The sequence below is a fragment of the Somniosus microcephalus genome, unplaced genomic scaffold, assembly GCF_052327205.1.
Source record: "Somniosus microcephalus isolate GS21.2 unplaced genomic scaffold, FLI_Smic_1.0 scaffold370, whole genome shotgun sequence".
Classification (NCBI taxonomy): domain Eukaryota; kingdom Metazoa; phylum Chordata; class Chondrichthyes; order Squaliformes; family Somniosidae; genus Somniosus; species Somniosus microcephalus.
The window spans coordinates 5,327-31,553 of NW_028225557.1; the positions used below are offsets into that span (position 1 = coordinate 5,327).

The 26,227-nt window shown below is 46.0% G+C and overlaps 1 protein-coding gene across 1 annotated transcript in view; it reads left to right on the plus strand.

Annotated features, from left to right (window-relative positions):
• Window positions 1–1,519: 1,519 nt before the first annotated feature.
• Window positions 1,520–26,227, plus strand: part of LOC147081792 (uncharacterized) — a gene marked incomplete at its 5' end in the record, with an annotated part of 148,985 nt that continues 124,277 nt past the window's right edge. Inside the window, 4 exons of the mRNA XM_085980670.1 lie at window positions 1,520–1,713; window positions 23,685–23,794; window positions 25,450–25,555; window positions 25,648–25,770. Of these exons, the coding sequence (XP_085836796.1) occupies window positions 1,520–1,713; window positions 23,685–23,794; window positions 25,450–25,555; window positions 25,648–25,770 (533 nt within the window). The remainder of the gene's footprint in view (window positions 1,714–23,684; window positions 23,795–25,449; window positions 25,556–25,647; window positions 25,771–26,227) is intronic.

Here is a 26,227-nt window from a genome sequence, read left to right on the forward strand (position 1 = left end):
TGTTCTTTAATTTAGCTCCTAGTTCCTGGTACTCCCCAAACAGGACCTCTTGCCTACTCTTCCCTATATTGTTGGTCGCAACATGGACCACACCAACTGGATCCTCCCCCTCCCTCTCTAATATCCTTTCAAGCTGGTTTGAGATGTCTCTCACCCTGGCACCAGGTAGGCAACATACCACGTGGGATACTCGATTTATAATGATGCTATCTGTTCCCCTAATTATTGAATCCCCTACAACTACCACATTATGCTTCCCCTCCTCCTCCTCCTCCCCCCTATGGGCAGCCTCCTGCTCCAAGGTGCCATGGTCTGGATTCTGGCTGTCCTTGCAACAGTCTTTATCCTTATCCTCACAGGTAGCAAGTACATTGTACCTGTTGAATAGCATTAGTTTCTGCGGATTCTTATTCTCTATCTCATCCAGGTTTCCCTTACTCTACACACTATGGGTCACATTAGCCCCATTCTGATCCTGCACTTCTCTACGAGGTGGGACCAAAGTCTGGAGCAAACTGTCCAGATACTGCTCCCCCTCCCTTATGTGCCAGTGTGTCTCCAACTCGCTCTCCAGCTCAATGAATCTGAGCCGGAGAGATTCGAGACTGAAACATCTACTGCAGGTGTGTTCGCTCGGGACAGTCTCACTGTCTACAGACTCCCACGTACTGCAGTCCAGACACACAACCTGCTCTGCCATATCTTAGTCTTGATTATTTATAATATTTATATCTACTTAAGTTTGTTTTCCTTTTTTTACACACTAACTAACTTATACTAAGCACTAAAACACTGAATTTTTAAAAAAATGCTTCTATTTATTAGACTACTATCTAAACTTACCAGAAATAAACTTAAGACTCCTCCCTGATCTGATCCGGAAAGAGAAAACACCCACCAGGTACTCAACAATCACCTCCTTCCCTCGTGCTGATGTCACTTTAGCTGTTTTTACCTCTCTCCCTGATGCTTGTACTCTCTCCCCTCTGGGCTCTCCAATTCTTGAACTTAAAACCCTCGGATTCCGCTGCTCCTCCCTTAGAGTCTTCGGGTTCTGTGGCTCCACTCCTCCTTTTGAGTTGGACATGAGAAAGCACCTTCCTCCTCTCCACCAAATGCCTACTATCACCAAATTCTTCCACTCTGCTTGCCATCCACTCCGATTGCGATTCACTCAGCTCTGTCTCCAAGCTCCGTGGTTGTCATCATTCTTTAAATGTGATGCAGCTTTCACATCCAAACCCTACTCCCTGGCTGTCCATTACCCACGTTTAATCCTACACAAATATAGAGCTGCTGCCTTGTGTATGCTTAACTTCCTTGTTGTATGAACTTCATCTGTCCTGTCAGCTCCTGTCAAAATCCAATGAGGCACACTTCTAGACAAAACCTATACATACATCAATGGATTAGGAAAAGCAGTATACCTGCCATCCCCTCCTATGCTGCCATGCTTTTATAGGAACCTGTTGCAGTGCTGTTTTCCATTACATGATGTGAATACAATGAATTAATGCAGAAAGTCATATCTGTGATAAATCAGCTAATATTCAATGTGTTCTTGATTTGTTTTTCTTTTCCATTCGTTTTAAGGGAAATCCAACTGAAGTAGTGAGGGAACATGAGAATGAGCTGAAACAAACTGGTATACCAAGCTTTTTAGAGGAAATTGACCATTTTGCATTTAATCATGCAAAATCTTCAGTGACCGAGGTGAGTCTATCACATAATGAAATATCTTGTTTGAAATATGAGTTCATATTATTGATGCTCTACATAAAGACAAAAATGCATTTCAGAAATTGAGTATGGTTTTTTTATGATTTTGATTCTAATTTTAAAAAATGCCGTCAAAATAATTTATTGACTAGTGTAGGAATTAAACACTAGCGGGGTTGGGGTTATTGTCTCTGGCCAGCCAGAAGCCTCTGAGCTGCTCCAGGGACCCCCGTGCAGTTTTGAAGCGCTCCCCTATTCCTGGTTCTGACCGCCGGACTTATTCGGTAGTGATGTAGACAAAACAACACTGAGACTCGTGGTTTGTGTGCAAAACAGACCAGTATTTATTGAAACAAAAGAAAGAAACAACTTAAAATAATCGATACAGCACACCTGTGCCTGGTACAACACTTTTGCTTAACGCAGTACACTTAGTGTCCACTAGAGCGCTCTTTGCTCAGTGCAACACTCCTTTATTTAAATACAGCACTTTTAAATACAGCTACTTAGTGTTCACTACAGCACTTCTCTGCCCAGTGCAACACCCTTTTAATAGCACTTTTGATATAGAAACACCTTGCTCACTACAGCACCTTTTACTTAAAAAAACAGCACTTTAATACGGAACTCTGTGTTCACTACAGCACTTTTCTGCGAGTGCAACACTGTTACTCAAATACAGCACTTTACTCCTTACAGACTTAGTGGCTTTACTTAAATACAGCACCTTAATACAGCTACTTAGTGTCCACTGAAGCACTTCTCTGCTTAGTGCAACACCCCTTTTAATAGCACTTTCAATACAGAACTCAGTGTTCACTACAGCACTTCTCTGCTAGTGCAACACTGTTACTTAAATAGGGGAGGAGAGAATGGACACAACGAGGGAAAATCAACTAAAATCACAGTTCTAACAAAATTCCCACTTAATTTCCACCCCTATACCTATTCTAAGTTGCCTTGTAATGGGCCAGAAAAATATATGCTCACCAATGAAAAATGCCTGCTCCGTGCCCTGTGATCTTTGATCTTCACTGCCCTGAAGTAAAAACACCCCAGTATTTTAAAAGTAAACTGCTGGTGTTCCACTCCTTTAGGCAGGCTCCCACGTTGTAGAGGGCACAGAGGCGAGGCCACAGAGAGCGAGATGGCTTCTGAGAAGCTATCTTTTATACCCCATTTGGCGCCGAAACCTTCCCACCCAAATCCGGATGTATCTGGGCTAAACAAAAGGGATCCAAACTGTCCCCATTGTCTGAAATGGGTTTGGATGAAGCTGCTGTGGTTTGAAAAAAAGCATGTCTATTTCCTTGATTGCTTGAGTAAACAGCCTTGGAGGTTAGTGTAAACAAAGTCATTGTCCTTGTGGTCAGACTGAAACCGCAGTCTCAAGTGGTTAATCCTTTGTGTAAACATTGTAGCAGTTTCTGTCGATTGTCTCTGCAGGGAGGGGAACTCCCTGAACTGCCTTGATTGGCAGTTTGACTGCTCCATTGAACCTTTTTCACAGACACAGCAGGCTGCCTTTTCAAGTCCTTGTCTTCTGCCAATGGTCTGGTGGCCATTTTGATCCCTGGATTTTTAAAGCTATATTACCCAGGTATTCTTTAATCAAAAAAATCAATCTTCGGAACAGTAGGAAATTTCAAAATTATTGCGAAATCCCTACACTAGGTGTGAAATTAAACCTTCTCAATAGCAGTTGGACAAAACATTGAAGGTATTTGAAATCAGAAAATGTAGCTTAACTTCCATGTGCCTTAACTAATGTCAAAAATGCTAGTGGTACCAATAGTGATTTGTATTGGTCACAGGCTCATGTTTTTCTGTAAAATATATCTAGAGGGCTGGAATGGAAACTGACTATGAACAGTCAGGGAGTAACTTTTGGATGTGAAAGCTGAACCACATTTAAAGAATGATGACGACCACATCTGCATCTGCTAATCTCATATCCTCATTTATTCAAACTTCACATATAGCAGAATTAAATTAAAGTAATACATTAAAAGGAGGTGGGGCTGTATGTGGATTATTGTAGAGGCCAGCTTCAAGCCAAAGTGCTTGTCACCTTGGGTTATCAGATTAAGTCAGTGATGCTTTATCAAATCACGAGGCCAATTTTCCTCTGCTTTGCACCCAGGGAAAAATAATAATTTGTTATGATTGGTGTGATTTAATTGATTCCCTTAGTGCGGCCTAATCCCTGCATTGCGGGAGGAGTTAATATTGGCCCAGAAATTCGGGTCTCCACGGGTGAGTACACACGGGGTACTCACCTGTGGGTCCGATGGAAGTGCCGGTTTCCTGCATGCACTGCGCATGCGCGGGAAACCGGCACTTCCGTTCCCCTGAATGAAGAGGTTCAGAGGTCGAACGCGTGCGCGGGGGAGGCAGCGCGTGCGCAACAAACTTAATTTTTTTTTACAGGTTTCTCCGGATTCGTAAGCCTGCAGAATTTAGAAATATAAAAAGCAGGCGTAAGGCCTGCTATTTACAAGGTAAGTGGTGAATTAATTAAAATTAAAACATTTTTTCCACAGGTTTATTATTTTTAAATACTTTAAAGCAAGGTAAGTTTATTTGTAGCCTCGTTAGAATATAAAATTATTTGTTTCAAAAATTTAAATTATTGTTTAAAATAGTTATTTAATGTAATTTATAGTTTATTTAAAAAATGTGATGTTTTTAAAAAATGTATTTGAAGGTTTAGTGCTATTTTGGGACCGTAGTATTTATAAGTCTTGACAGCTCTTCTTGTCAGACTTATGAATGGAGCATTCCCTGCTCCGATTGGCTGCCCATAGCCCATGTGATCCCAGGGGTCGCATCGAACTAACTGCGCCCCTGGGATACGCAAGCAGTGCGCGCCAGCAGCTGGACCAGGCCCCGGATTGGAATTTCACGGGGCCCTACAGCTCAACGGCTGGCGCGCAAGGTAAGTGCAGATCGGGGGCTTACACCCGCGGGAAGCCCCCGACCCGAATTTCTGGGCCAATAACATTCTTTCCTATTTGTTCAAACTTTAGATATAAAGTAATACTCTGTCATCAAATAAAGAAGCCCACCTAGGATACAGCCTCTAAGACCTCGGTACTAAGCCTGCTTTATATAAGAGCTCATTCTCAAACACATACTTGCTCTTTTTCCCCCATCATCACCAGTTGTCTTTATAGACACAATGGCCTCAGTTTTTATGGCGGGCGGGAACGATGTGCGTGAGCCTGGTGCCTGGCGGCTCACTCAGGGAGTTCGGGTATGTGGAGGCCCTGCTAATCTTAATGGCAGGGCCTTATTGAAATAAAAGTTCCCAGAATCCCACCCGTCACCTGGCCAAATTCACGACCTGGCCAGTAGACGGGAAACGGTAATTTGGTGGCAGGAGGCCGCACCTGAGGACTCAGTCAGTGGGAGGAGGGGTCTTGAGGGCTGTCAGAGATCGGGGGAGGCCAGGGCTGGGGCATTGAGGGCGACCGAAGGTCATGACGAGGCCCAGGGACTCTTTCGGTGTCTGGGGGGAAAACTCCTGCTCCTCTTGGTCCACAAGAAGTTCTAACAGGTAATTTTTACCCTGGCCTCTTCTGGCCAGTCGGCTCCTGTCGTGGTTCTGCTGCTGGGCTGCAGACAGTGCATGACTTTCCCTGACTACAGGTTAATATTATGTCGGAGCGCCAATGAAGTCATCTTGCAGCGACTTTTGAATATTACCGAACAAAAAACTAATGATCACATGCTTAAAAATGTCACTTGACCCAGCATCTACAGCCTTTAGGGAGAGAGAGTAACAGAATTCCACTGCCCTTTTTTGAGAAAGTGTTTCCTGAATTCACTCATAAATGGTCTAGTTCTAATTTTAAGATTGTGCCTCCTTGTTCTGGATTACCCTACCAGAGGAAATAGCTTCTCTGTATCTACTCTATTGAATCCCTTTGTTGGCCCAGTAATTCCGGGCACAACGCGTGAGTAAGGACGGGGTACTCACGCGTGTGCCCGGAGGAATTGCCGGTTTTCAGCATGCACAGCGCATGCGCTGAAAACCGGCATTTCCTGTCCTCTGATCCAAAGGGTTAAGAGGCAGAACATGCGCGACTGCACAGGCAGCGCGTGCGCAGTAAAATTCCTTTTTTTTTCAGAGTTGCGCGCATGTAAAGGCCTCCGGTCTTTACGCGTGGAAAAACAAGACGTAAGTATTTAGTTTTTCAGGTAAGTGGGCTTTTAGTACAATGTAGAAATTTTTTTTCCACAGGTTTGTTATTTTTAAAGAATTTACAGGATGGTAAGTTTAGTTTTAGACCCTATTTTTAAAAAATTTATTTTTTTCAAAAAATTGATTAATTGTTTAAAACATTTTTTTACACTTATTTATAGTTAATATAATCAGTGGGTTGTTTTTTAAAATTTTATTTAAAGTTATAGGCCTAGAAATTCACTTGGGCGCGGGCAGCTCGCTCGCGCCCAAAAGTTAGCGCTGGGCGGGGAGGCATTAGCGCACGCCGTATATTCGTCTTCTGCGCCCCAATTCGGAAGCGGGCGCTATACCAGGGTGTGCCCACCTCCGTTTGGGGCGCTGCAACTGAATATCGGCGCGCTAGTTGCCGCAGCGCCACCCGATGCGGTGCGGCAGGCTGCGGTACTGCAGGCCTCCTCCTTCTCTTAAGGGGGAGGTGCCTGCAACGGCCGGAGCCCCGATCGCGAGTGCCGGCAAAAGAGCCCGGCACAATGGAGAAGTGCCGGGCTCCACGGAAACCAGCCGGCAATGCCGTGGGGGGGGTGGAGGAGGCCGGGGAAGGAGGTGCGGGCAGGCGGCTGCCGAAAAAGCGGCCGGCCGCACCTTCCACTTTAAAGCGCCCCACTATGGCAGCAGGATGGCCCTGTTTTCTGGTCGCTGTTTGCGCCTGCTTCGGAGGAGGCGGCCGCAAATAAACATGGGGATCGGCGCGGTTTCGGGGCGTTACGGGCCACCGCGCACACCGATGACGTCATCGGTCCCGGCGCAGCACTAACGGCTACCGCCGCCAATACCGCTGCACTCAATTTCCGCGCTACCACCCCGCCGGCGCAAAAGACCTCTTTAGGCGCTAAGTGGGCGCAAGGCCCACTGAATTTCTAGGCCATAGTGTTTTGGCAGCCCATACTTTTCATGAGTTTGACAGCTCTTACTGTCAAACTCATGAATGAGTTTCCCCTCCCCTGATTGGCTGCACAGTGCTCACCTGATCCCAGCCGGCACATCGCACTAACTACGCCGCTGGATCAGGTAAGCACATCGCGCCGACATCTGAACCGGGCTTGTGACAGGAAATGCAAGCAGGCCCGGGCTTCAGATGTCGGCGCGCAGGGTGAGTGCACATCGGGGGCTTGCACGCGCGGCAAGCCCCCGATCCTAATTTCAGGGCCATTGTTTTAAACACCTCGATTAGATCACCCTTCAACCTTCTGAACTCAAGGGAATAAAAACCAAGTTTATGCAACCTGTCCTTATAATGTAATCCTTCAAGCCCTGGTATCCTATTGAATCTGCGCTGTACCCCCTCCAAGGCCAATATATCTTTCCTGAGGTTCGGTACCCAAAACGGAACACAGCACTCCAGTTGGGGTCTTACCAAGACTCTGTACAACTGAAGCATCACTTTCTCCCCTTTATATTCGACCCCCTTGAGATAAGGGCCAACATTCCATTAGCCTTTTTGATTACTTTTTGTACCTGTGCACGAACTTTTAGTGATCTGTGCACATGGACACCCAAATCCTTTTGCCTTCCATCTCTCACAATTAAGAAAATATGCTGATTTGTCTTTCTTAGATTCAAAGTGGATCTCACACTTCCTCACATTGAAATGCATTTGCCATAGTTTTGCCCACTCACTTAATTTGTCACTTTCCCTTTGAAACTTCCTGATCCCATCTACACAACATAATGTCCCTCCCAACTTAGTGTCATCTGCAAACTATGATATGCAACTTTCTATTACATATATATATTACATATAAATCCCAGTACAGATCCCTGGGGACATCACTTGTCACATCTCACCAAACAGAGAACATTCCCTTTATCTCTGCCTCCTACCTCCCAATCAATTACCAACCCATGTCACAAGGTTATCTCATATTCTATGCGCATTAATTTATTATGGTAATAATCTTTGATGCAGAACCTTGTTAAATGCTGCTGGAAGTCCATATAGACAACATAGACACTCCCCTATCCACCATGCTTGTGACCTCCTCAAAAAAAATTCATTAGATTAAACAGATGTACCCTTCACAAATCCATACTGATTCTCTTTGATCAGCTCATACTTGTCCAAGTGCTCAGTCACTCTGCAGGGAATTTTAACATTGAAGAACGTGTTAGGTGCAGGTTGGGGGGGGTGTTTAGGTGCGGGTTGGGGGGTGGTGGGGTGGGGGGTTAAATTCAGCGAAAATGTCAGGGCATCCGGAAAACGGCTCCAACGTGCCAACTTCCGGGTTAACTCAGGCACGTTCAGCTGCATGTGTGTAATTCCCTCCGGAGAGGCGGGTTAACGATTTGAATATTTAAATCAGTGGATTGCAATGATATTTCAACCAGCATTTAAATTTAACAGAGCATGCACGGTTTTCATGGGTTTCTGAAAGTCGCCATTGAAACCAAGGCGAAAAGAGAGCAGCAATTCATGGGGCTCATTAATAGTCAGGCAAATACAGCAATATTATACTCAGTGTTCACAGCTGCTTTCTTACCTCCCACTGGGAAAGTGTTTGTTCAGAGTACTTGTGGTGAGAGGCTAATTTGACCACTTTGGTGGTGTAGAGACACAAGATCAGGATGGCTGCCTTAGATTGGACCTCGGACGAGGAGCAAGATAACCATCAGCACCAGCAACAGCTTTCTGTGGAAAGACCTGTAGGTGGTAAAAAAAAATTCGTTCCAGAATGTGGGCGTCGCTGACAAGGCCGGCATTTATTGCCCATCCCCAATATCCCTCGAGAAGGTGGTCGTGAGCCACCTTCTTGAACCGCTGTAGTCCGTGTGGCGAAAGTACTCCCACAGTGCTGTTAGAGAGGGAGTTCCAGGAACTTACATAGATACATAGATACATAGAAGATAGGAGCAGGAGTAGGCCATTCGGCCCTTCGTGCCTGCTCCGCCATTTAATGAGATCATGGCTGATCCTTTAATTCAGTATCCCGTCCCCGCCTTCTCTCCGTAACCCTTAACCCCTTTTGCCCGTAGAAATATATCTAATTCCCTCTTAAATATATTTAATGAGCTGGCGTACACTGCCCTCTGTGGCAATGAGTTCCACAGGTTCACCACTCTCTGAGTGAAGAAATTCCCCCTCATCTCTGTCCTAAATGGTTTAGCCCTTATCCTTAAATTATGTCCTCTAGTTCTGTTCTCACCCGCCAAGGGAAACATTCCTTCTGCATCCAGTCTGTCTAGACCTGTCAGAATTTTATACACTTCTATGAGGTCCCCTCTCAATCTTCTAAACTCCAGTGTGTACATCCCTAAACTACATAGTCTCTCCTCATAGGTCATTCCCGCCATTCCTGGTATCAGCCTGGTGAATCGCCGCTGCACCCCCTCCATGGCAAGAACATCCTTCCTCAGATGAGGCGACCAAAACTGTACACAGTACTCGAGGTGTGGTCTCACCAGTGCCCTGTACAGCTGCAGCAAGGTATCCCTGTTCCTGTATTCTAACCCTTTTGCTATGAAGGCCAGCATACCGTTTGCCTTCTTGACCGCCTGTTGCACCTGCATGCTCGCCTTCAGTGACTGGTGTACAAGAACACCCAGGTCTCTCTGTACTTCCCCCTCTCCCAATCTATTGCCATTTAAATAATAATTTGCCCTCCCGTTCCTGCACCCAAGGTGGATAACTTCGCACTTGTCCACATTATAGTGCATCTGCCATTTATCCGCCCAATCGCCCAGTCTGTCCAAATCGCTCTGGAGCTTCCTGGTCTCTTCCTCTGAGCCCACCCCACCTCCTAGTTTAGTGTCGTCTGCAAATTTGGAAATGCTGCATCCGACTCCCTGATCCAGGTCAACTTGACCCAGCAACGATGAAGGATCGGCGATATATTTCCAAGTCAGGATGGTGTGTAACTTGGAGGGGAACTTGCAGGTGAAGGTGTTCCCATGCGCCTGCTGCTCTTGTCCATGTAGGTGGTAGAAGTTGCGGGTTTGGGAGGTGCTGCCGAAGAAGCCGTGGCAAGTTGCTGCAGTGCATCTTATAGATGGTACACACTGCAGCCATGGTATGCCGCTGGTGTAGGGAGTGAATGTTTAAGGTGGTGGATGGTGTGCCAATCAAGCGGGCTCCTTTGTCCTAGATGGTGTTGAGCTTCTTGAGTGTTGTTGGAGCTGCACTCATCCAGGCAAGTGGAGAGTATTCCATCGCACTCCTGACTTGTGCCTTGTAGATGGTGGAAAGGCTTTGGGGAGTCAGGAGGCGAGACACTCGCTGCAGGATACCCAGCCTCTGACCCGCTCTTGTTGCAACACTATTTATGTGGCTGGTCCAGTTAAGTTTCTGGTCAATGGTGATCCTCCCAGGATGTTAATGGTGTGGGATTCGGAGATGGTAATGCCGTTGAATATCAAGGGGAGGTGGTTAAATCCTCGCTTGTTGGAGATGGTCATTGCCTGGCACTTGTGTGGCGCGAATGTTACTCGCCACTTATCAGCCCAAGCCTGAATGTCGTCCAGGCCTTGCTACATACAGGCATGGACTGCTTCATTATCTGAGGAATTACAAATGGAACTGATCGCTGTGCAGTCATCAGCAAACATCCCCAGTTCTGACCTTATGCTGGAGGGAAGGTTATTGATGAAGCAGTTGAAGATGATTGGGCCTAGGACACTGCCCTGAGGAACTCCTGCAGCGATATCCTGGGGCTGAGATGATTGACCTCCAACAACCACAGCCATCTTCCTTTGTGCTAGTTATGACTCCAGCCAGTGGAGAATTTTCCCCTGATTCCCATTGACTTCAATTTTACTAGGGCTTCTTGATGCCACACTTGGTCAAATGCTGCCTTGATGTCAAGGGCAGGTACTCTCTCCTCACCTCTGGAATTCAGCTCTTTTGTCCATGTTTGGACCAAGGCTGTAATGAGGTCTGGAGCTGAGTGGTCCTGGCAGAACCGAAATTGAGCATCGGTGAGCACCTTCTCCATAGATGGAAGATTAAAGCATCCCCACCATGTGACTGTGGAGCTCCTAATCAGACCCTGGAGCACATCATTGAGCACTGCCCTCAGAGGAAATTTGCAGGCAGCCTACAAGGTATCCACATTGTTAAACTGGAAGCTTTGGCCTTAATATCCAACTTAGATATTGACATTTGATTTGCTTTGCTACTACGATACAAAAGAAGAAGATGATGAGCATGTTTTTGGTGAGTAAGTGCTGCTTGATAGCATTGTTGACAACACCTTCTATCACTTTGCTGATGATTGAGAGTAGACTGATGGGGCGGTAATTTGCCGGGTTAGATTTGTCCTGCTTTTTGTGGACAGGACATACCTGGGCAGTTTTCCATTTTGTTGGGTAGATGCCAGTGTTGTAGCTGTACTGGAACAGCTTGGCTAGTGGCACGGCTAGTTCTGGAGCACAAGTCTTCAGCACGACAGTCGGATGTTGTCGGGGCTGTATTCAGAGTGCTCAGCCCTTTCTTGATATTACGTGGAGTGAATTGAATTGGCTGAAGACTGGCTTCTATGATGGTGGGGACCTCAGGAGGAAACTGAGATGAATCATCTACTCGGCACTTCTGGCTTAAGATGGTTGCGAATGCTTCCGGCTTGTCTTTTGCACTCACGTGCTGGGCTCTGCCATCATTGAGGATGGGGATGTTCATGGAGCCTACTCCTCCCGTTAATTGTTTAATGGTCCACCACCATTCATGACTGGATGTGGCAGGACTGCAGAGCATTGATCTGATCGCTTAGCTCTGTCTTCAGCATGCTGTTTCTGCTGTTTAGCATGTATGTAGTCCTGTGTTGTAGCTTCACCAGGTTGGCACTTCATTTTTAGTTATGTCTGGTGCTGCTCCTGGCATGCTCTTCTGCACTCCTCATTGAACCAGGGTTGGTCCCCTAGCTTGATGGTAATGGTTGAGTGAGGGATATGCCGGGCCATGAGATTACAGATTGTGGTGGTATACAATTCTCCTGCTGCTGATGGCTCGCAGCACCTCATGGATGCCCAGTTTTGAGCTGCTAGATCTGTTCTGAATCTATCCCATTTAGCACAGTGGTAGTGCCACATATCACGATGGAGAGTGTCCTCAGTGTGAAGATGAGACTTCGTCTCCACAATGACTGTGTGGTGGTCACTGTTACCAATACTGTCATGGACAGATGCATCTGTGACAGGTAGATTGGTGAGGACGAGGTAAAGTAGGTTTTTCCCTCATGTTGGTTCTCTCACCACCTGTCGCAGGCCCAGACTGGCAGCTATGTCCTTCGGCCAGCTCGGTCAGTAGTGGTGCTAGCGAACCACTCTTGCTAATGGACATTGAAGTCCCCCACCCAGAGCACATTCTGTGCCCTTGCTACTCTCAGTGCTTCTCGAAGTGATGTTCAACATGGAGTATTACTGATTCATCAGCTGAGGGAGGACAGTAGGTGGTAATCAGCAGGAGTTTTTCTTGCCCATGTTTAACTTGATGCCATGAGATTTCATGGGGTCCGGAGTCAATGTCGAGGACTCCCTGGGCCACTCCCACCCGACTGTATACCACTGTGCTGCCACCCCTGGTGGGTCTGTCCTGCCGGTGGGACAGGACATACCCAGGGATAGTGATGGAGGAGTCTGGGACGCTGGCTGAAAGGTATGATTCTGTGAGTGTGACTATGTCAGGCTTTGTGGCAGTTCCAGCAGGCCTGCTGTGCAGGTCCCATAATACTGAAATGAGTAAAATCGGTCCTACTTCAAATTTCCTGAATTTGTGCATCTGCTTTGAAGCAGGCAAGTCCTGCTCAGTGAGACCTTTCAAAGCTCGTTAGTTTTTTTGATACCTTTCTAAAATTGTATTTTTGCTGGTAACATTTAGAAGATCATGCACTCATCATTTTGCATTTATCTTTTGGGGTCCTTGGTCCTGCCTTTTAGCACAATTCTAACTTTTGTTATATTTCAAGTACCAAATAGTTGCAGCAATCCAGTTTGCACCCAGGAAGGATGGACCTAACTATGTCAACTCTCTTACTGTTACATGATCTGCATGAGGAGGACTGCTTTTGATGGGATATCATCAGCAGATCCAAAGACACATCACATGCTCAGTGTACATAAGAACAGGAGTAGACCATTCTACTGGTCTCACTAGATGTAACTCCTATCCAGCTATCCAGTCAGCTAAACACTCATTCAAATAACTCCTCGAGAAGCCTGATGCTGTTTTGAAGCTTTACTTGAATAAAAGTGTGAAACTGTAAACAAAGACAAAGTATGTTTTGAACACAGAGGTAAGTACTATACATTAGATGTTACATAAGATGCAAAAACATGTTTATGAAAACAGAATAGACTGCTTAACACAGATAAGTAGGTAACTGTATAAGTAAATAGCACTGAAGTTAACCCTCAGTAGCTAGCAGCTAATAAACTTCTTATTGACAAAGTATTGTCAAAATACTATACCGACAAGGTTGTTATTATGTTACCAAACAAGGATACTCACAGACATTGCGTCTTGCCTAGCGTATAAGGAAGGATGGAGGAGGATAGAAAACAAGCTGCCACACTTGGACCTTGTTCGCAACTGAGAAAACACTTCCTCGAATACTACTTCCTATGCAGACAGGAAGAAGGTCAAATAACACGCTGCTATACAATAACTACCACTAGGGGCGCTACCTACATCTAACAAGTCCAGAACACTCCCCGTCTGAGGTCGTTAATGACCCCACATAAGCCTAACTACTTGTCACTGGAGTCCTCTGGCGACAAAAGAAGGACCACCTCAGAGACAGGCGAAGAGAAGACCTTTGCTGTTCCTTCTTTGACGACTTTCAAGTCCACCTTTCTCACTCTCCCGTCCTGGCTGGGAAGGGACTTCATGATGATAGCCATAGGCCAGTCATTCCTTTTTGCCTGACTGTCCTTCATCAAGACAACATCTCCTTCTTTGAGATCTGGCCTCTTGTCCTGCCACTTGTGTCAGCTCTGCAGTGTGTTGAGATACAACGCCACCTGCCCTAAAATGTGTCTGCAAGACTCTGAACCTGTTTCCATTCTTGCTTGAAGAGTTCTCTTTTCCCAAACTCCCCTGGAGGATAAGGGGTAACACCTGTCTTCTGGGTCAAAAGCATAGCCGGAGTGAGGATGAGGGGCGATTCCGGGTCTGAAGATACGTTGGACCCTGTTGTTCACGCAGACGTAGAACCACCTAGTTTGGTTATGGATGTAACCTAGCACCACTTTGCTGTCTGTATAATACTTGATGCTGTCGAACTTCAGATCCATCTCCTCCACTATGAACTCTGCAATCTCAACTGCTAATACTGCTGTGCACAGTTCCAATCTGGGTATGGTGAGGTCTGGCTGGGGTGCCAACATGGCCTTTCCAAAGATGAAGCCGACTTTGCTTTGTCCATCTTGAGTGGTGACCTTCAGATAAGCCACACCTGCGATGGCCTTAGCGGATGCGTCTACAAAGACACAAAGCTCCTTGAATTGGACATTTGAGGGAGAGAAGGATGTATAGGAGCGAGGTATTTGGATCTCCTGTAAGTCTTGAAGTGAGCCTCTCCATCTATTCCACTCTGCTTCCATCTCTTCAGGGAGGGGTGAATCCCACTCTTCAGCGCGTGTGGAGAGTTCCCTGAGGAGCAGCCTGCCTTGTATGGTGACAGGGGCTAAGAAGCCGAGAGGGTTGTATAGGCTGTTGACTGCAGAGAGCACTCCTCTACGTGTGAAGGGTTTCTTGTCATCTAAGGCTTGGAACGTGAACGTGTCTTTTGCTATGTTCCAAGACACTCCTAGGCTACGCTGTAGGGGGAGGTCATCAGTGAAGATGTCTAGATCCTTGACATCCTTAGCACAATCTTCAGGGGGAATGCCTCCATCACTGCTGGTCTGTTAGAGGCTATTTTGTGTAGCCTGAGTTTGGATAGTGCAAGTAGTTCCTGAGCTCGCCCAAGGGCACTGATGACCTCTGCTTCGGCAGGGAATGACTTCAGTGCATCGTCAACGTAGAACTCTCATTCGATGTACCCTCTCACATCACTGCCAAAGTTATCTTCTTCTTCCTTGGCAGCCCTCCTTAGTCCGTATATGGCGACAGCAGGGGACGGGCTATTGCTGAAGACATGGACACGCATTCTGTAGTCCACAATGTCACTGCTGGGGTCGTTGTTGCGATACCACAGGAAGCAGAGGAAGTCTCTGTGGTCTTCTCTCACCACAAAGCAGTGAAACATGTGCTGGATATCGGCAGTGATGGCGATGGGCTCTTTCCTGAATCTCATGAGTACCCCCAAGAGGCTGTTGTTGAGATCGGGCCCTGTGAGGAGTACGTCGTTGAGAGAGACTCCCTGATATGGTGCACTGGAATCAAACACCACGCGGATCTGTTCTGGCTTTTTGGGGTGATAGACTCCGAAGGAGGGGAGGTACCAACACTCTTGGCCTTCCTGGAGTGGAGGAGCTAGCTCTGCATGATCGTTGACAAGCATTTTCTCGACAAGCTCTAGGAAGTGTGCTTTCATCTTTGGCTTCTTCTCTAGTGTGCGACGGAGTGAGTTAAGACGATTATAGGCATACTCCCTGTTGTTCGGCAGCCATCGCCTGGGGTTCTGGCAGGGTAAGGGTTCAACCCAGCTGTTAGAGCTGTCACGAGAGACCTCATTGTCCATAATCTGGAGGAATCTCATGTCGTCGATCGATGGAGCAAGTTTGTGGTCACTGGCGGTGCGATAGAAGACTGACTGACCCAGGTTCTCTCCAGTGAGCATCATCTGTGTGCTGTCTGTGGAGATCAGTGCTGGGGGGTTCTGAGGCTGGGCCATATGACTGAACTTCTCTCACTCAGATCTGACTACTGTATGGGGTAAGGTAGCTTGGACGACCATTCTCCAAGATGGAAGTCTTGAGTGTGCTCACCTGAGATGGCTTGTGAGCACCCCTGAGGCACATGTCTCCAACAACGACCCAGCCGAGGTCTAGCCTTTGAGCAAAAGGGGCATCATGTGGACCGTTGATCTGTTTCCTTACCTTATGTACCCTCAGGATGTCCCTGCCCAATAACAGCAGTATGTCTGCGTCTGGATCAAGAGGTGGGATCTCGTCTGCAATGCGTCTCAGATGATTGTGGTGATGAGCTGCATTCGGAGTGGGAATCTCAGAACGGTTGTCGGGGACTTGATTACATTCGATGAGTGTAGGAAGGGGGGAGACTAATCTTCCCATCAGCTGACTCAACAACATAACCACAGGCACTCCTGCCGGCTGTCTCTGAAAGTCCAGCACACGTCTTCAGCGTGTAAGGCGACGGACTTCCTTTGACCTTGAAGATGTCGAAGAACTCGGATCTTGCTAGAGAACAGTTACTTTGTTCATCTAGTATGGCATACATCTTTTCAGATTCCTGGCGACGTCCTACAGGGTACACATTAACGAGGCATATCTTGGAGCATGCTCTTGCGCTCACTCCTTCTCCACACACCTCGGTGCGCTTGGATGTAATCTCCGGATAGGCGGCTCCCTCTCCCTCCCCACTGTGCTCTGAGGCAGGAGGAGACGACTCTGACTTCCAAGGAGCTGGGCCTGGGTGGAGTGCTGAAATGTGCTGATCACTTTCACATTCTGTGCATTTTGCATCTACCTTGCAGTTCTTAGCGAGATGGTTCGTGGAGGAGCAGCACTTGAAACATATGGAGTTCTCTTTGAGGTACTGTTTGCGGTCTTCCAGGGACTTCTCTCTGAAGCCTCTACATTTATTTAATGGATGGGGCTTGTTGTGGACGGGGCATTGTTTGCTCATATCCTTGGATTTCTTCTGATCCCCTGTGTTCTCGGTTGAAGACACTTGCGTTTTGTGGACAGATATTGGTGTCTTTCCATGTCTGTCGAACTTGCCTCTTCTGGCAAGTGCTGTGTGGGAGGAGAAGAAGTTGAAGCTGGGGTCTGTCCTGGTTTTGGCATCTCTACGGATGAAGTTGGCAAACACAGAGAATGGAGGGAAGGTAACGTTGTGCTCTAGCTTGAACCTTGACCCGAATGAAGTCCACTTCTCCTGCAGATTGAATGGAAGCTTCTCAATGATGGGGCTTACCCCTCTGAAAGTGTCTAATTATGATAGGCCAGGTAGGTAGCCATCCTGCTTTGCAGCTTCGAGTTACAACAGCAGATCTCCAAGGTCTGGAAGTTTCTGGGGTTCCTTATTTGTCAACTTCGGAAAGTTCTCCAACCTGGCAAAGAGAGCCCTTTCAATGGCTTCAGGCAAGCCGTAGCTTTCTTCCAGCCTCACCCAAGCCATCATCAACCCAGCTGGCGGATGCCTCACATTGACTGCCATTATCCTGCGCGCCTGTTCGGCGGACTCCGGGCCGAGCCATTTGGTAAGGAGTTCGAGCTCTTCTCCTGCCGACAGGTCTAGGCCCGATATGGTGCCGTGGAAGGAGGACTTCCAGGCCCAATAATTCTCTGGTTTATCATCAAACGTGGTTAACCCTGTCGTCACCAGCTGGCTGCGTGCAAGATATTTGACAAGGTCGTAGGTTGTGGGGCCTATACCGTGGTCGCCTTGAGTAGGGGCTCTGATGGGGGTCTTGAGGAAATGAGAGGGGGTCTGCTGCTGAGTTTCTCTCTTCAGCGCTCCATTCCTCTGCTCATTGTCCTCTGTTTCATGGGGGAGGATCCTGTGACTTGGGGCACGCAGTCCAATTTGAACTTGGTTGGTGACATGGGGCATGTTATATGGTGTGGTTGAGTCTGTAGAGATGTGTGGGTCTTCATCTCTCTCTCTCATAAACTGTGTGTCAGCTTGGTCGCTCACATAGTCTGTGGTGCGCTGTAGTTGACTCTGACGCGGAATGGGAATTGGAACTTTGTTTGCTGACTCAGGATCAGCTTCCATTAAAACCGCCTCCAATATTTGTGCCTCAGCTAATGCAGCATCTTTCTCTTTTTCTTCCTGCAGGGCGTCTAATGTGGCTTGGAGACGGGCCCGTTCAACTTTTATTTCCATTTCTTTCTTGGCATAAGCTGCTCTGGCTTGGGCTGCTTCTGCTTTGGCCCATGCTCTGGCGATGGCCATACTAGCCCTAGAACCAGCTGATGACCGTGAACCGGCTGATGACCTAGAACCGGCTGATGATTTGTAGTAACAAGAGCTTATAGACAGATTGTCACATTCTCCAGTTTCATCTAACTGTTTGAAGTCTTCTACTTGCTGAGTAGCATTTTCGGTATTACCTTCTGCCATGATGATGTGAGGTAAGTGTGGTGTACAAGGTGAAGACTTAAGCTGGCTATGTCGTGATGGCTTACTCTGCACCTAGATGACTGCCACTTAACTCTTGAGTCCTTGCTGCTCCACGTGGAGGGTCTCCTCTCTTCACAGCTAGCCGTATTGCTGCCTTTTCACTGTACTGGTCTCACTAGATGTAACTCCTATCCAGCTATCCAGTCAGCTAAATACTCATTCAAATAGCTCCTCGAGAAGCCGGATGCTGTTTTGAAGCTTTACTTGAATAAAAGTGTGAAACTGTAAACAAAGACAAAGTATGTTTTGAACACAGAGGTAAGTACTATACATTAGATGTTACATAAGATGCAAAAACATGTTTATGTAAACAGAATAGACTGCTTAACACAGATCCTAGTGCGAGCAAGCACTGAGTGTGAGTCATCAAAGAGTGCTGTGAGTTTGGGGAAGTGTGAGTTAGGGTAAGTGGGGTGTTAGGTGCTCTTTTCAAACTTTAACTCTGTGGGTTGCAGTTAATAAGGCCTTTCTGGTGCAGAATGACTGTTGGTAAACCATTTAACTGGTGTAACTAGAGGGATTGATTTAATTTAAATCCAATTAATTAAAGGGGGTACTAGCATCTAAAATCGGGCAGAGGGTGTCCATAACTAACGATAAAAAATTTAAATAATTACATAGAATGGAGCAGGTGATGTGTTACTGTTGCGAGATGTGGGAGCCGGTGAACCCCATTGAGGCTCACGGTGATTACGTCTGTGACAAGTGTCTGCTGCTACAGGAACTCCAGCTCCGTGTTGATGAGCTGGAGTCTGAGCTTGTAATAAGGGAACATCTATAATTATGGGGGATTTTAACTATCATATTAATTGGACAAATCAAATTGGGCAGGGCTGCCTTGAGGATGAGTTCATTGAGTGTATTAGGGATGGGTTTCTTGAGCAGTATGTAACTGAACCGACCAGGGGGCAAGCAACCTTAGATCTCGTCCTGTGTAACGAGACAGGATTAATTAAAAATGTCCTAGTAAAGGATCCCCTTGGAATGAGTGACCATAACATGGTTGAATTCCATATTCAATTAGAGGGTGAGAAGGTTGGATCTCAAACAAGCGTGCTAAGCTTGAATAAAGGAGACTATGAAGGTATGAGAGCGGAATTGAATAGAGTGGATTGGGAAAATAGATTAAAGGGTAAGACGATACATGATCAGTGGTGTACATTTAAGGAGTTATTTTAGAACTTGCAAAAAAAAAATATTCCACTGAGAAGAAAAGGGTGTAAAAGAAAAGACAGCCATCCGTGGCTAAGTAAAGAAATTAAGGATAGTATTCGACTAAAAACAAGGGCATATAAGGTAGCCAAATCTAGTGGGAGGATAGAGGATTGGGAAAACTTTAAAAGACAGCAAAAAATAACAAAAAGATTGATTAAGAAAGGGAAGATAGATTATGAAAGTAAATTAGCAAAAAATATAAAAACAGATAGTAAGAGTTTTTATAGTTATATAAAAGGAAAAAGGGTGGCTAAAGTTAATGTTGGTCCCTTAGAGGATGAGACCGGGAAATTAATGGTGGGAAATATGGAGATGGCAAAAACACTGAATGAATATTTTGTATCAGTCTTTACAGTAGAGGACACTAAGAATATCCCAACACTGGACAAACAGGGGGCTTTAGTGGGGGAGGAGCTAAACACGATCAAAATCACTAAGGAAGTGGTACTCGGTAAAATAATGGGACTCAAGGTGGATAAATCACCTGGACCTGATGGCTTACATCCTAGGGTCTTGAGGGAAGTGGCGGTAGGGATTGTGGATGCATTGGTAATAACTTTCCAAAACTCCCTGGACTCAGCAAAGGTCCCGGCAGACTGGAAAACTGCTAATGTAACACCCTTATTTAAAAAGGGCAGTAAACAGAAGGCTGGAAACTATAGACCGGTTAGCCTAACATCTGTGGTAGGTAAAATTTTGGAGTCCATTATTAAGGAGACAGTAACAGGACATTTGGATAATCATAATTTAATAGGACAAAGTCAGCATGGTTTTATGAAGGGGAAGTCATGTTTGACAAAATTGCTGGAGTTCTTTGAGGAAGCAACATATAGGGTGGATAAAGGGGAACCAGTGGACGTAGTGTATTTAGACTTCCAAAAGGCATTTGACAAGGTGCCACACAAAAGATTATTGCTTAAGATAAAAAATCACGGGATTGGGGGTAATATTCCGGCATGGATAGAGGATTGGCTATCTAACAGAAGGCAGAGAGTTGGGATAAATGGTTCATTCTCAGACTGGCAATCAGTAACTAGTGGTGTTCCGCAGGGGTCAGTGCTGGGTCCCCAACTCTTTACAATCTATATTAACGATTTGGAGGAGGGGACCGAGTGTAACATATCAAAGTTTGCAGATGATACTAAGATGGGAGGGAAAGTAATGAGTGAGGAGGACATAAAAAACCTGCAAGGGGACATAGACAGGCTAAGTAAGTGGGCAGAGCTTTGGCAGATGGAATACAATACTGGAAAGTGTGAGGTTATGCACTTTGGCAGGAAAAATCGTAGAGCAAGTTATTATCTTAATGGCAAGAAACTGGAAAGTACTGAAGTACAAAGGGATCTGGGGGTCCTGGTGCACGAAACTCAAAAGGTTAGTATGCAGGTGCAGCAAGTGATTAAGAAGGCCAATGGAATGTTGGCTTTCATTGCTAGGGGGATAGAATATAAAAATAGGGAGGTATTGCTTCAGTTGTACAAGGTATTGGTGAGACCGCACCTGGAATACTGCATACAGTTTTGGTGTCCATACTTAAGAAAAGACATACTTGCTCTCGAGTCAGTACAAAGAAGGTTCACTCGGTTAATCCCAGGGATGAGGGATGGACATATGAGGAGAGGTTGAGTAGATTGGGACTCTACTCATTGGAGTTCAGAAGAATGAGAGGCGATCTTATTGAAACATATAAGATTGTGAAGGGGTTGGATCGGGTGGATGCGGGGAGGATGTTCCCGATGATGGGTGAAACTAGAACTAGGGGGCATAGTCTTAGAATAAGGGGCTGCTCTTTCAAAACTGAGAAGAGGAGGAACTACTTCACTCAGAGGGTGGTAGGTCCATGGAATATGCTGCCCCAAAAAGCTGTAGAAGCTACATCATTACATAAATTTAAAACAGAAATAGACAGTTTCCTAGAAGTAAAAGGAATTAAGGGTTACGGGGAGCGGGCAGGAATTTGGACATGAGTCCAGGTTCGGATCGGACATGGCCCTGTGGGTAGCGGAGCGGGCCCAGGGGCCTTGTAGCCTGATCCTGCTGCTATTTCGTGTGTCTAATTCTGTTAGATTCAGGAGATGGTTCTGTGATAGCAGATTGGCAGTTAGGATCAGATCAGCCATGATCTTATTGAATGGCGGAGCAGGCTCGAGGGGCCGATTGGCCTACTCCTGCTCCTATTTCTTATGTTCTTATGTTCTTATAAGTAGGTAACTGTATAAGTAAATAGCAGTGAAGCTAACCCTCAGTAGCGAGCAGCTAATAAACTTCTTATTGACAAAGTATTGTCAAAATACTATACCGACAAGGTTGTTATTATGTTACCAAACAAGGATACTCACAGACATTGCGTCTTGCCTAGCGCATAAAGAAGGATGGAGGAGGATAGAAAACAAGCTGCCACACTTGAACCTTGTTCGCAACTGAGAAAACACTTCCTCGAATACTACTTCCTATGCAGACAGGAAGAAGGTCAAATAACTACAAATATACAATAACTACCACTAGGGGCGCTACCTACATCTAACAAGTCCAGAACAACCATGCAGCCCCTCAAGCCTGTTCCACCATTCAATTAGATCATGGCTGATCTGTATCTTAACTCTATCTCTCTGCCTTGGTTCCATATCCCTTAATGCCCTTAATACCTCCGGAGTACACCTCCGACCCGAAAAATAATATGAACCTACCTGCTGGCTCCGGGGCTTCAGAGTCTTTGGGTCCTGGGCCTGCAGGCGTACACCTGCGTAAAGGCCCATGGATCCCAGGGACGCAGGCGGTTTGTAAGTGTTCGTGGGATCATGTGGGCCAGGTCAACCAATTAGAAAGAGAATTCCTCAGAAGCTTATGCAAAATCCCCAAATAAATAAATAATTAACACAACTGAAATAAAAATAATGTTCCCATGTTTAAAAGTAATTAAAACATCCTTTAATTAAGCATTTAAAATAAAAATGTAATTTTTTGAGGAATAATTTTTAACATTTTTATCCGGACCAAAATGTACATAAACTAATTTTAAATGTTTTTGCATGTTTGATTCATTTTAAAATGTTTAATTTAACATTTATTTTAATCCTTACACCTTCTTTTATCAGGTGTAAGAGTTTCGTGGGCATTTGCTGGGCAGTATTTGGGCAAATAGTCCAACTCTGCTGCAGTGAAAGTGTTTTTGGGGCGCTTGCGAATGATCTGTCAGGGGGAACCTTGACAGATCGCAAGTTCCAGGTTTTCGATGGCCCTGCAAAATCTGGTTCATTGTGCTAGGTTTCCTATGAAGTAAAAGGCTGCATGCTAGACACCAATGCTAGGTCCAAGTCAGCATAACCTCTTGTTGGAAAGTGAATCACCATGATGACACAGTTAACAACTACGAAAGAGGAAATACCACAGTAATGGAAGCCAATTGCTTCATTGGCCCAGATTTAAATGGGAGGGCGGGAATGATCTGCACGAGCCACGAATCAGGGGATGGGAAGATGCCCCGGGCAAGGGAGATCCTAGGCTTCCTTGTGGGGCCAAGAGGAGCACTGCTGCTTCTACGAACCCACAAGGAAACATAACGTATGTTTAGGGGACGCTGCTGCCCACAATTCAGCAGCCTGCACAATTTGTCTGGTGGGGAAGGCTTCACTGCTCCCTCGACATCATTGGGACCTGATCTGCATATTTAAAGCAGGACCCTGCTGCCTTCCACCGGCTGTCCTGCTCACCTGCTAAAAAGAGCAGGTTAATATCAGGACCAGGCGGGAAGGCCACGGGATCACAGGTGTAAATCGCTGCCTTTATTTTAACTGCCACCCCCCGTCCCCCGCCCACCCAAGCCCTCCGTCTGTTTTTTGGTAGGTGGGGGGAGGTAAAATCAGGGCCATTGTTTCATAGCCAACCCACAGGGTGACAGTCCTGCAGGCTGTAAATCCAGTGATAGCTGATTAAATTCTGTGATAATATTGATCAGAAAGACAAAAATCGAATTATTAGTAGATAGTGGACGTTAAATTGCAGCTACAAGAATTTCTCTTACTTAAGGATTACATCTGTCTGAAGAACTTTGAAGGAACTGATTCCAAATCTTGCCTGTGGGATGTTGCTAACCATTGCTTGAAAACATAAATCAGTCTGCCTCAATCTGTACTGTTGAGAGATTTTCCCCCTGGATGAATGCAGCTTTGTTTACTTATAGCTCTGTTAAAAAAATACAGTGTGCATTAAGAAATTTATAAAATTCAACTAAATGCGGAATTTGAATTTCATATCATCTAGGTTAAAAAGCTGCTTTGCCAACTGGAAGAGAGAGCGGAACATTATTTGCAGTTTTGTGGCGAGGAAACAAGTGCTGTAGAAAAATGGCAAAAACTTCAGCGTAACAAAGAGTAAGTACCCATTGAAAGAGATACCATATTCTAAATTTTCATTCAGCTAGAGGAATATCGGCAAATTGAGGTAAATGCACAAAGAACCAATTCTTTTTTCCTTTTGTTTCTCTTTCTCTCGGTTTCTGCCAAAGAACATTGGAATGTAGGTGCAAAAGTGTCTTTCAGCCCATGTGGCTTGATTCATCCTTTAAGGGTAAATTTTCCATGTAAATTCATGGACTGAAAATCTGGCCTGCTGTGTAATGGGCACATGATCATCTGCTCCAGTGTTCCAGTGTGCGCGCTCCGTATGTGCTGCTTTGCACTAGGAGCGCAAAAGTGGAAACTTACCACTTGGTCCACCTTTAGGAAATAATTTTGCTTCTTTATTTCTACCTTATAATAAGAAATAGGAACAGGAGTAGGCCATTTGCTCTTTGAGCCTGCTCCGCCATTCAATAAGATCATGGCTGATCTTCTACCACACGATCCTGACTTGGAAGTGTATCGCTGATCCTTCATCGTCGCTGGGTCAAAATCCTGGACCTCTCTCCCCAACAGCACTGTGGGAGTACTTCACCACACGGACTGCAGCGGTTCAAGAAGGCGGCTCAACCCCACCTTCTCAAGGGCAATTAGGGATGGGCATTAAATGCTGGCCTTGCCAGCAGCACCCACATCCCACGAACAAATTAAAAAAAAATCTCCACTTTCCTGCACTATCCCCATACCCTTAATATTCAAAAATCTGTCGATCTCTGTCTTGAATATACTCAATGACTGAGCCTCCACAGCCCTCTGGGGCAGAGAATTCCAAAGATTCACCACCCTCTGAGTGAAGAAATTTCTCCTCAACTCAGTCCTAAGTGGCCGACCTCTTATTCTGAGACTGTGACCTCTGGTTCTAGATTCCCCAACCAGGGGAAACATCCTCCCTGCATCTACCCTGTCAAACCCTGTAAGAATTTTGTATGTTTCAATGAGATCACCTCTCATTCTTCTAAACTCTAGAGAATATAGGCCTAGTCTACTCAATCTCTCCTCATAGGACAATCCCCCATCCCAGGAATCAGTCTGGTGAACCTTCGTTGCACTCCCTCTATGACAAGTATATCATTCCTTAGGTAAGGAGACCAGAAAACTGTACACAAAACCCAAGGTGTCGTCTCACCAGGGCCCTATATAATTGCAGTAAGACATCTTTACTCTTATACGCAAATCCTCTTGTAATAAAGGCCAACGTACCATTTGCTTTCCTAATTGCTTGCTGTACCTGCATGTTAACTTTCAGTAATTCGTGTACAAGGACACCCAGGTCCCTCTGAACACCAACATTTCCCAATCTCGCACCATTTAAAAAATACTTTGCTTTTCTATTTTTCCTACCAAAGTGGATAACTTCACATTTCTCCACATTTATTCCATTTGCCATGTTCTTGCCCACTTAGCCTGTCTATATCCCCTTGAAGCCTCCTTGCATCCTCCTCACAACTTACATTCCCACCCAGCTTTGTATCATCAGCTTAGCCCCGAACATCGGAGGTCCCTTGATCCTGACCTAAGTGCCCTCCGGAATCTCTGCCACTCCGTCCACTGCAGACACGTCCTTTATTCTCAATTTCAAGACCAACTCGATATGTATAAATCTTATCAACATTTTAATTGTACTTCAGGTCAATGGGATTACTTTTATCCTCTGCCAGTGAAGCCCATGAAAAAGTCTTGATGAACACGGATAAAAAACTGAGGAAAGCAAGAGTTGGGCTTATTTCAAACACGGTAGGTATGGAAGAAGATGTAGGTTAAAAATGTGGTTTGCAGGAAGTAATATTTACTTCAACAATGTGCCTGATAATCTATCAATGTTGTAGGTTAAACCGTTACTGGAAGAAGCAGCAGAAAAAGCCATGGAGCAATGGAACAGCAAAAAATCGCTCATCAACAGCATGGGTATATTCAACCCATATTTTAATGGCAGACATCCTGCTTACGAGGTATGTAACAGTCAATCAGCTGAATGTCAACTCCCCAAAATGGATGGATTAGGGTCGGGTCAGAGGTTAAAATTCAAAAAATCTGAAACTATCCACGAGGTAAGTGTCTTTAGAGTCCCTCCCCCGCGATCGGAATCGACCCCCCCCCGCGATCGGAACCAACCTCCGCGCGATCGGAACCGACCCCCGCGCGATCAGAACCGACCCCCCCGCGATCGGAACCGACCCCCCCCCCCGCGATCGGAAACCGCCCCCTCCCCCACCCCCGTGATTGGACCCACCCCCCCCCCCCCCCCCGGTGATCGGAACCGACCCCCACGCGATCGGAACCGACCCCCGCGTGATCGGAACCGACCCCCCCCCCCCCCCGCTATCCGAAAGTTTTACGAGGGCCTTAAAGGGAATAGGGAGGTGGAGAGGTAGAGGAGTTGGAGAATTCCAGACAGTCTGACCTACA